This window comes from Danio aesculapii, chromosome 12 (assembly GCF_903798145.1).
Source record: "Danio aesculapii chromosome 12, fDanAes4.1, whole genome shotgun sequence".
Lineage (NCBI taxonomy): Eukaryota > Metazoa > Chordata > Actinopteri > Cypriniformes > Danionidae > Danio > Danio aesculapii.
The window spans coordinates 36,490,609-36,502,963 of record NC_079446.1 but is presented as its reverse complement, the minus strand read 5'-3'; the positions used below and the strand labels follow the sequence as shown (position 1 = coordinate 36,502,963).

Genomic DNA, 12,355 nt, shown 5'->3' with positions numbered 1-12,355 from the left:
AAACTGCTGGGTTTTTTAAACTCTTCAGGATGGTTTTTTGAGAACTGCAGTGCACTAACAGTGTTTAAAGGGGTCAGTTAAGCCCAAAATGAAAATTCTGTCACTATTAACTCCCCAAGATGCTAAATGTAATGACATACAATTTGAAAGCTCTTTTTGACATCTTTCCTTGATTGAAATATTGATGCACTAAAATGTGTTGTTGCCTTAATTTTCGCGCCACTGAAGCCAAGCAGGGCTCCGCCCGGTCGGTACCCTGGATAGGAGACCACATGGAAAGCTAGGTTGCTACTGGAAGGGGTGTGAGTGAGACTAGCAGGGGCACTCAACATGTGGTCTGTGTGGTTCCTAATACCCCAGTATAGTGAGGGGGGATGTTCTACTACTGCTCAGTGAGCGCCGTCTTTTGGGTGAGATGTTAAACCTAGGTCCTGACTCTGTGATTGTTAAAATGTCCTTTGAAAAAGAGTAGGGGTTTAACCCCACAGTCCTGGCCAAATTTGTTCACTGGCCTCGGTCCATCATGGCCTCCTAACCATCCCTATATCATAATTGGCTTCATCACTCAGTCTCCTCTCCACCAATCAGCTGGTGTGTGGTGTGCCATCATGTCATCTAGGTAGATGCTGCACACTAGTGGTGGATGAGGAGATTCCCCCCAAAAATGTGTAAAGCGCTTTGAGCATCCAGAAAAGTGTTATATAAATGTAAGGAATTATTATTATTATACATTTTTTTAGGTTGAATCAAATTAACTCTGCAATACACTTCAATGCTATTAAACAAACGTAAAACATCAAGTTAAAATCACTTAATTAACAAATAACATTAAAATACGTTGTCAATACTTTATCATATAGTTCATAGAGAAAGATGATTGCATTCACTCACTGTTGTCATTGGGATTTAGACATGAATATACAGAAATCTTTCATGCCACATCAAGCCTGAAATTCCCGAAAAAATGGAAAGGATGAGAGGTGTGAAATATGCAAACTGTATGTGTATGGGGGGGGGGGGGATTTTTGTAAAGGTTCGATAACATTTCCACCAACAACTAAAAAAAAAACTGAAAATGACAACTGATAACTGATTAGATTAACAATGTTTTCTTTTGTTGTGATTGGGAAAAAAATGTATCCCAAACAAAACATAATTTCATAACTCTTCTAAAGTTAAAGCTTTAGTACTGTGTTGTCTAAAAATCAAGACACAACCACTCACTTCTACAGTATTTGTTGTTCCAAATCCAATGTAAAAAGCGATTACTTTATAAAGTGAGTAAACCCAATGCCTTAAAATGACCAACTGTTTTTACTTAAAAAAGTATTTATGCTGTAACTTAGTGGAGTTCACTTAACTTATTTTTTTATATTATGCACATTTTTTTATTTAATAATTGAAGGCAATGAGTTAACTCACTTTTTCAAACTTTTTACAGTGTTAGTCAATGGTTACACACTGTAAAAGTCAACTTAAAAAAGCTGTGCAGCAAGTTGCCTTACAATTTTAAGTTTTAAGTTTTTAACTCAACTTTTTACCCAAGCACTGCATTTAACTTGATTTAAGTTGAGTCAACTAAAAAAAACTATACAGCAGCTTCCTTACAATTTTAAGCTAACTCAACTTTTAAACCGAGTACTGCACTTAACTCGATTTAAGTCAGCTAAAAAAAGGTCTTTTAAAAGCCTTACAAATTTGAGTCAACTTTTTTCAGCATTGGTTCAAAGTATAATTTTTTTCAGTGCAGTGCACTTTCTTTCAAATATCTTGTTTAGTGTTCAGTGGAATAAAGAAACTCATTTGTTACATGAGGGTGAGTAAATAGTGTGTAAAGTAAAATTTTTGGGTGAACTATCGCTTTAAGAACTGATTCATAACAAATACATACAAAACTACACTGTTGAAAATTATATGATCAATTAGTCATGACAGCATATGTTTTTAATTCACTGTAACGTATTAACTGTAAGTTAATCATGTTCTAACTTAATTTTATAAATTACGCAAGCTGTTTTAAGTCAGTTTAACATAATATAAGTTCAATGCACTTATAAGATTAATTTGATTCAACTTAAAAATTTAAGGCAGCCAGAAATTTTAACAGTGTAGAAACTAAATTAAACTTCTTAACTGATATAAGTTTATCACTTTTTTTATATGTTACATCTTTGGGTATGCAGACTTTTAATGAAGCGAAATGATCATTTTGGGCTGAACTGACACAGTTTAGACATTACACTCAATTATTAATTAAAAAAAACCCATAAAGATTGGTGTTTATGCAATGTGTGCATGTGAAAGTAGGATTTTTAGGTGTCGCCCCCTGACAGCGTTATTGCTTTGAAACTTCAGTGCAGGCTTTGAGAAGCCCAGGTCACCTGACCGAGGAGGTCCTCAGTTTGAGAAGGGGAGCGTTTCGGTTCTGTGGGTGGTGGCGTGGGGCCATCACGGCTTCTGGGCTGTGTTAAGCGAATTAAAGCTGCTTCTGGGCTCACCAGCAGGCCGCCAAAACATAGAAGCGAAGGACGAGAGCCAGAGAACTGGTCAGCAGGCAGGCAATGGTCAGGTCATCATTGGGTGAAGAGTTCAGAGGGTCATTGGTTAGTTGCCGGTGGCGGCTGGGTTGTTAGAGAAATAAAAAAATGGACAGACAGAGGGGGGAAACGAAAATAAATAAATAAAAGGACATAAAAGGACACAAAAGAAAAAAGATAGAGAAGGAGATTAGTTTCAGCTAGTGACGGTTGGATGACAATATGACATTACTAATTACAGCTACTGTAAGAGAAAACTGTCTACATTAACGGTGAAATCATGAAGCAACCTCATGATTTCACTCCAGAACCCATCTCCCAGGTGAAAATGGTTAAAGAAGCAAAGAGGCGAATCAATTACAGCGTCATTACGAATTAAACTAACAGCACTTAATGGTTAATGGCAGTCAATAGCGTTTGGCATTTTGGAATAAGATGTAAAAGGGGAGCGATCCCGGATTAAGAGATGCAGGGAGTTGTCTGACTGCTATCAAGCATTAAAGTGCTGCTTCAATACAAAGCCACAAAGCTGCTAGTGGTAATGATATGGATTCGTGAGTAGTTACAGAGATGTGTGACGAGAGAAGTAAAACCAGAGAGCGACAGGCTATTCAAAAGATTTCTAGACAATACCAAACATCTGGTGGGTTTTTTTAACTCAAATTTTATTGCCTTTAAAATTTGACTATGTACAAAATAAAAACACAGAATGCTAATCAAACAGAATGATATACTAAAGCACATTGGCTGAAATTTAGAGCTAAAACAACACAAGAAAAACAATCAGAAAGACAAATCTACTTGGTTCGCATATATAACTTAGAATAGGTACGACATCCTAAAACAAAATGTACCCCTTATGGAAGGAAAAAAGGAAAGGAAAATACATGGCATTGTTTTCTAAGCTTACTAGAATAAATTCCCTATTCATTTTTACAAATACAATAGAATTTCATAAATGTTCTTGCTTTATAGTTAAACATATTGCTTTCATCACACACAATAACTAATGTTCTTTTCCATACATTTGACAACAAACAAAAACAAAAGAAGCTTACTGCAGACCGACAAACAAGAAACAAACAAACCAAAAATGGAATATTCCTTCTGTTGTTCTTGTGCTAACAGGCAGGCACAGTGTGTGACCGTCCCGCTTTGATAAACATCCTAACATCTCATGAGGTTTTGCCGTTCATTTTTTTTTCTTGTTTCACTTTGCTCTGTCTGAGTAGCACAGACTTGGAGCTGGTGATTTAAAAGAAAAATCTTCAGTGCAAAATATTTGTGCCATATATATTTTTTATGATGAGGAATTTCTTGAATGGAGGGTTTAAGGGATCATAAGCACTCTTTTATGAATCAAAGTAGTGCTTATGATGACTTAACACTCTCAATCAAGTCCTAACCTTTATAACTGTCTAATCCATCTCACGTGACACTGGACAAGCCAGGAACATTCATCCATTCACATTTCATCCAATGCATTTTACAAACTCTCAGAGACATTTCCGTGGCTGCGATCAGTAAGTCAGACAAGATAGATTTGACTTTTGTTGTGCAATTTCACAATTGTTATGCATTAAACTGGTCAGTTGTATTGGTCTATTAAATTGACATGTTAAAATCTTGACAGATGTCAAATTCACTTGTATTGATCAGTAGATTTCTCACTTTTACAGTTTTTTTCAGGAGTCATATGTATTATATGTACAGTTTTGGCACATCAACGTTTCTGTAATATGAGTTTCAATGAGCTTCATTACAGCTGTCTTTAAAAAGCTGGTGCTGTAATTCCCTTAGATCCAGTTTATTTCCATTTAAGGCATTTGAAAGAGTTTGTCATGAATATGCTCAATGAAAAAAGAGTTTACCTAAAAAAAAACAAGATCTATACATAAAACTGCAGTAAAAATGTATAAATAAAAAATCTATGAGCAAATATTCCAAACACTCCAGAGGCAATCTTCATAAATCTAAGCATAAAGGGAAAATATTTGTATAACTGAAATAATATGCAGTATTAAATTTTCTCTATAAATATGAAGTATAAATCTGTATTAAGGATAACTGACATTGTATTCCAATCTTGCTCATCTTATACTTTATTTATGCTCGTTTTGCAATGATAAATAAGATTATGTTTTATTACATCAGATGAGACTTCAAAAAAGATCTCAGATCTTCTTCCAAGCACTAAATCTTGTTCAATTATTTCAGAAAGTGATAACTCAAAACTTCTTTAAAAGCTGCCGAAAAAGGTTTCAACGGATACTAATGTACTTTAGCGACATAAAAATGACCTGGAAATTTGCTAAAATTGAGTAAAGATATCAAAGGAATGAAAAACGAGGGAATAAACGAAGCATACAAACAGGCAGGCTCCATTACCCTTCATTGACTGTGAGACTAAAGGTCCTTACAATGTCATCAGTGTAACGGAGCACCGTGGAAAGTCAGTTTTGCTCCATGAAGGTTCGGTGGACCCAAAGTGGTTCTAATACTAGGTTTTTTTAATCTACATACATCCGCCACCAAGCTTCAGGTCATGTTTGTCTTAAAATACAACTCATGTAAGTGCTGAAGTTTTCAGATCATAACAACAGTCTGTTCCAGAACCTAGTGAGCTGCCTACAGAGGAAGTATTTTAAGGCACATTTTCAATGCCAAGGCTTGTGTTGTTTTATTGTAGCCAACAGTTGTATCGTATGCATTTCAATTGAATGACAATGCATTCAGTTGTACTGACATAATAAAAAAGTGTGAAATGTAAAATGTCATTAAGGATGCACTGTTAAGGAAATTATGGCCGATACGCTAACCGATTTATATATTAATAATTTCAAATATTAATATCATTTTTTAGCCTGATTACAAAAAAGCAAACATAAACAAAAGACAACTGATTTTATTTGAAAACCTTAATCACAAAAAACAAGCAAACTGCATGGAAACATTTAGATTTCTCTTTTTTATTTCTCTTTTTTCATTTATTTACAATAAAGTAAATACATTTATTTGCAGTTTGCATTATGCATGTCATATGAAAGGCACCAATGCACACATATGATATAAACAAGCAGAAATATTCAGTAATTTATCAGTTTTAACAAATATAACGATAACCTTAAAATAAAGTGTTTCTCATCCTATACCGATATGGTTGCCGATATATTGTGTGCATCCCTACATGTTTTGTAGTAGTTCTATATTCTATGTATATTAATGTTAATTACAGTCTCACAATGTTAGCACTGACACTACTTTTGTATCTGACTATAATAATAATAATAATAATAACCTTAACGGATTATCGGCAGATACTGATATGGCTGCCGACATATTCTATATCCATGTTTTATGGAGTTATTCGCCTTGTGAGATTGTTCTACACTGTAGCAAGTGGGCGGGGCCGATAAGCCATGGGAATGGGATGAGGCCGGTGCTAGAGTGATAATGTGTAGCACCTGTGTCGGCCTCGAGTCCCACAGAGGAGCTCTGGATTATAAAAGAGAGAGAAAGCAGTGAAAGATGAGAGAGGACTAGGCATGGACACTATGGCTGTTTCTCAATTCCAAGAATGCAGAGAACGGACTTGCGTTCTTGTGAAGACCGGTTTTACCAGGTCACATCGGAAGATTGAACTCAGGAGACGACGAAAACACAGAACGTGTCCTGTGAGAAATGAGATGCTGCATTCTTCTTGATGGTCACATGACCCTCACGCATCTTTAACTGAAAATTATTTAAATATTACAGCATTCATACAATGATTTATTGTTGTCCCCCGTTTCACAACATTTACTATGCATAAAGACTTTACAAAAATATGTTTCATAATACAAATAAAACTGATTTTAAAACTAATTTCAACAAATAAACACCCTAAATGTGTTTATGACTTTATCAAGATTTTCATGTTAATGTTTACTTTCACCGTCTCACTTAGGAAAACTCCCGGGATAAATAACTTATATCTCTGAACATTAATAATAAATCTATATAAAATGCTGCGCTTCCCACCTCCAGCCGCAATGACTACTGGGACTTTGAGCGAGTTTGGTGCTCAAGTCTGCATTGGTGAGTCCTCGAGAGACGACGCATCCGAAGAACACATCCGGGAACTTTCACGCGTCCTCCGTTCTTGAGTTTTGAAACTGAACTTTGGCAGTTGATGATGACATTACATGAGAACACGAGGACGCAAGAATGCTGAAGAACGTTTATTGAGAAACAGCCTTTGTTTTACTTTCGTTTTCAGTTTGGCAGCAGTCTCCACGAGAAGCTGCCATCTGTTTGTTTGGTTCTGGGGCAGCACGGTGGCGCAGTGCACAATCACCTCACAGCAAGAGGGTCGCTGGTTCAAGCCTCAGCTGGGTCAGTTGGCCTTTCTGTGTGGAGTTTGCATGTTCTCCTTGTGGGTTTCCTCCGGGTGCTCCGGTTTCCAAAGACATGCGCTATAGGTGAATTGGGTAAGCTAAATTGGTTGTAGTGTATGTGTGTGAATGAGTGTGTGTGGATGTTCCCCAGTGATGGGTTGCAGCTGGAAGGGCATCCGCTGCGTAAAACATATGCTGAAAAAGCTGGCGGTTCATCCTGCTGTGGCAACCCCAGATTAATAAAGGGACTAAGCCAAAAAGAAAATGAATGAATGAATGAATAAGTTCTCCGCCTTCTTCTTACCGATGGCCAGATGTCCATCTAAATTTGTTAATAAGTAAACAAAGTGTCCAGGCCTTGTCCTCTCTCATCTGCTGTCTCTCCTCCTTTTATAGTCCAGAGCTCCTCCTTGGGACTCGAGGCCAACACAGGTGCTTCACATTATCACTCAAGCTCTGGCCTCATCCCGTTCCTATGTCTCTCAGGCCCACTCACTACATACACTCTCAAAAATAAAGGTTCTTTCTATTGGCATCGATGGTTCTTTTTATTATCTGTGGAACCTTTTTATACCACAAAAAGCTTCTTTAGATTCAGAAATTGTTTACATCATGAAAAAAAATGCTTTTTTTTAAAGAATATTCCACTAAAACGTTCTTTGAAAAAGCCAAAAAAAGTTCTTCTAAGGTATTCCTGTGCGGAAAAAACTTTTTGGTTCTTTCTAGCACCTTTATTTTTAAAAGTAAATAGAGTTTTTTAATGTATTTTTTTCGATTTATGAGACAAATAACATCTGTAGTAAAGATATAATTTAACTTGCTCTATAACAGTGTTTCCTAACCACGTTCCTGTAGGACCACCAACACTGCATGTTTTGGATGTCTCCTTTCTCTGTCACAACCATTACAGGTCTTTCAGCCACTGCTAATGAGCTGATGATCTGAATCAGGTGCGTTTGTTTAAGGAGACCTGGAAAATGTGCAGAGCTGGTAGTCCTCCAGGAACGTGGTTTAGAAACACTGCTCTATAGCATAAATTACATTGAAAATGTGAATTGTACTTACAGTGGAAAATTAAATATACTTTGCTATCTAAAAAGGCAGCTCGCCAGATTCTGAAACAGAGTGTAAATATCTAAGTTTGGAATGGTATTATAAGCTTTCACAGGATGTTTAAACTTACTAAATCATTCAGAATGTTCGTTTTGTTTAAACCATTGCTTCAGTGACCTCAAGAACATGCGCAAAAAAATAAGTCAAGTAAGCTGAGGACACCTACAGTTTCAAAGCATTTCTAGGTTTAGTGAGTAAACAAAGCCTGCGCAGTCTGACTGGCATGTGCTATACCTGATAACAGCAGCACTGAAATCTCAAATGATGCTTTTTTTTGTTGTTTGGCAGGTTACAACTGACTAAAATCAGTTCTTGAATGAGATGCAATGAAACAGAGGGTGTAATCAGCAAACCGAAGAACAAAAAGGACAAACACGCACACACACACAAAGCATAGTTTGAACACTGGAGCTAAACTAACCTCGTTCTGCGGTCACTACCCTTTGGTAAGGATGGACGCGCATATCCTGCCTTCGTACTTTAGTAGTCACTGCACCTGCTCAGAGCGCAACATTGCCAACAAAACAAGAATTAACAGATTATTCATCAAAACACATTAAAACTACACTTCACACATAAAACCGTTTCACAAACAAGGCTTGTAAGACCAAATTTCAAGGCACAAGTGACCTTTTCTCCAGGGCCCATCATAGTGAAAACACATCATTGACCTGTCCTCCGTAAATGTGACGCATTTCCATCAAAACACAATTTATACAGTGACCGCACAGCCCTTGTATTTCTCTCGATACAAATGATCATTCACTACGGGCTATTTCACGGAGAAGGTGTTTCACAAGCATGTTATATTAGCAATAATACTGATCACTCTAAACATCTAAGATATAGTTGCAGGAAACAGAAGTAATACAAATATTACAAGCTAAACAAATATAGATTACTTTTCAAACAGAGGAATGTAATAAGGCTTAATTAGCAGGATTTATCTGAGAATATCCATTTTTAATCTACGATTAAGTCGAGACCAGTGTAAACATGAGTAGTATGATCTTTAGTCTTTTGTTTCTTAGAATATCAGTTTTTTCCATTTGCTGTTTTGTCTTTTTTTTGTTTGTTTGTCCCAAGGCAGCTGTAAAGCAAAGCATTTTTAACACTCGTATGGGCTGAAGACTGTGTTAAACCCCTGAGCTGTACTAGCCTTTTGTCGGGAAAGCCATACCTACAAGGACAAGACAGAACGCTGGAGTTAGTCTACTGGAGGATCTCGAAAATTGTGTTTTTTAAACTAGGCTGGGCGGTATACATACAGAGAAAAAATACAAATAAAGCCTAAATTAATTGTGTAATTAACCAAAAAAAGGTCACACTTTAGTTTGATTCTCAATATTTAATGGCATTAACAGCATATTGGCCATTTATTAGTACTTATCAAGCAAATATTAATGCCTAATTCTGCATGACCATATTTAAGATCCCTTATTCCTACCTCATACCTACACTTACATGTAATTACCTTGCTAATTATCAAAAGGAGTAAATTAGGTAAAAAAATTATGGAGAGAAGATTTTTTTCAACACATTTCTAAACATATTAGGTTTAATAATCATTTCTAATAACTGATTTATTTGATCTTTGTCATGATGACAGTAAATAATATTTTACTAGATATTTTTCAGGACACTTCTATCCAGCTTAAAGTGACTTTTAAAGGCTTTACTAGGTTAATTAGGTTAACTAGGTAGGTTCGATAAAAGTATAGCTAATAATTTGGACCTTAAAATGTTTTTAAAAATTTTTAAAACTGCTTTTATTCTAGCCAAATAAAACAAATAAGACTTTCTCCAGATAAAATTTTTTTATCAGACATACTGTTAAAATTTCCTTGCTCTGTTAAACATCATTTGGGAAATATTTAAAAAAGCAAAATGAATTCAAAGGGAGGCTAATAATTCTGACTTTCAACTATATATATATATATATATATATATATATATATATATATATATATAGTATATTATATATATATATATATATATATATATATATATATATATATATATATATATATATATATATATATATATATATATATATATATATATATATATATATATATATTATTATAGTATTAGGGCTGCACAATTTTGGAAAAATCTGACGTTGAGATATTTTGCTTTTCTGCAATGTTAATTGCGATATGAATATTATCATTTCATTAGATCATCTTGAATAGCTCAATTGAATAGCTCAATTTGGAAAGAACATAGTTTTACATTGATTGGGATGATTTTGCAGGCCAGATATTCTGCATACATATATTTGTATTCTTTTTATTTAACTGTATTCAAGTATAAGTTGAATAATCAATTATAAGCAAATAAAATTGCATAAATGTCACTTTAAGCTGTATAGAAGTGTCTTGAAAAATATCTAGTATATGATTTACTGTCATCATGGCAAAGATAAAATAAATCAGTTATTAGAAATGAGTTATTAAAACTATTATGTTTAGAAATGTGTTAAAAAAATCTTCTCTCCGTTAAACAGAAATTAGGGAAAAAAATAAACAACTATCAACTTTAACTATATATATATATATATATATATATATATATATATATATATATATATATATATATATATATACATATATATACATATATATACATGCACAAAATATATGATCAAGAAATTCTATTTTAAAACATAGCATGTCTATATCTATTACTATATTATTATTATTATTATTATTATTATTAACACAAACAAAAAAATCTAAACTTTACTAAATTATGCAATTTATTAAGTCAGAAAATAATAACTATTATGACAATATAATAAAATAATATAAAACTTATGTAATATGTATAGTTCGGTTCATTGCGCTCTGGCAAACCCTGAAAAATGGAGACTAAGTCGAAGGAAAATGAATAAATAAATGAATGAATGAAATATGTATTTTTTTTTTTATATTTCACATTTTATAAAGTACAAAACATATTATACAATAATATATGAACAAAACATATTAAGAAAAACAAAATAAACATTAACTTTTAACTCTTAAATTTGACAAAACCACTAGTATGTCATACCGCCCAGCTTGAACTCTAAACCCCATTAAATGCATCATCTGTACAAAATAGGTTTACATATACAACCAATGACCAAACGTCTTACCTAAAACACCACTGGAGTCAATAGGATATTCGAGAATGGAGGTTGCAGGGGCGAGGGCGTAAGGGTAATCATAGGGTGCATAGATGATGCCGGACTCTGGAGTCTGGGGCAAGAGGGTGGCGGTGGGGTGAGGTGTGCCCGTAGGCATGAGGGCAGACGTCTGGATCTGTCGGATGAGGGGCATGAGGGTGGGGGCGGTGGGGGCAGGTGTGCGCAGGGCCGCGGTGGGCATCACCGGTGTGGGGCCGGTCATAATTCGGGGAGCCTGTGCTGTGGCGGCCAGGGAGAAGGCTAAGGCTGCTAAACAGAAAAATAGAGACACAAAAGAGCAAATACAGAAAACATGTGAGGGGAAATGGCTCTGAGAGGGTAATCGGTCAGTTCGCTCTTTAACTCTACATTAATAAGCATTAGTATGCAGTTTATAACTGCAGCTACAAATGCTGTATTCTTAACTTACAACCCCATTTATAATGTGCTTAATAATTGTACTTTCATACTTTGTTAATGGTATATTTTTCATTACTAAAATAAGTATCACATTATTTACAAACCATTTGTATTTAAGAGTAGTTGGTGGTTTTTAAGATCATTCAGAATGAGTTAGTAAATGATTAATAAACTATTGAAATTAACATTTATAAATCTTATTATTCAGGCATATAGTAATGGTTACTGTGTATGTTAATAACTGCTTTATTAACTCAACTTCATGCCGTTTTGTGACCTAATCTAAAGTGAGGACTATTTATGCTTTATAAATCCCTTATAAATGACAATTATAGGCTCACTATCAAATGAACAATAATCTTTGCAATTTAATCTAAAAAGTAAAATTACTGTAAAGTTTAAACATTGCTGAATAACAGGAGTGTCAAAATACGACATAAAATTGGAACAAACAACAACAATATAATAATTTAACAATATAATAAGATGCAATGATTAAACTGGACAGTAATTTTATTTTACATAAGGTTGCAAAGATTTGTTTTTCATTTGATTCAGCTTCATTTGTGTATCTTCAAACGAATAGGAATGAATAATGTCATTTATGTACTTTTTTCCTGTTTATTATATATTAAAGACAATTAAAGAATATAACTGAGCCTTTAATTGTAATTTATAAGGGATTTATAAAGCATGAATAGTCACAAAACTGGATGAAGCCGAGTTAACAAAGCAGT

General features: G+C 34.5%; 1 protein-coding gene across 1 annotated transcript in view; it reads right to left on the bottom strand.

Moving 5' to 3' along the window:
* Positions 1–261: 261 nt before the first annotated feature.
* Positions 262–12,355, bottom strand: part of qki2 (QKI, KH domain containing, RNA binding 2) — a 53,453-nt gene continuing 41,359 nt past the window's right edge. The window contains exons 4-6 of the mRNA XM_056469010.1: positions 11,169–11,529; positions 8,448–8,522; positions 262–2,621 (exon numbers count right to left, since the gene is read on the bottom strand). Coding sequence (XP_056324985.1) covers positions 2,605–2,621; positions 8,448–8,522; positions 11,169–11,529 — 453 coding nt within the window. The 3' untranslated portion in view covers positions 262–2,604. The remainder of the gene's footprint in view (positions 2,622–8,447; positions 8,523–11,168; positions 11,530–12,355) is intronic.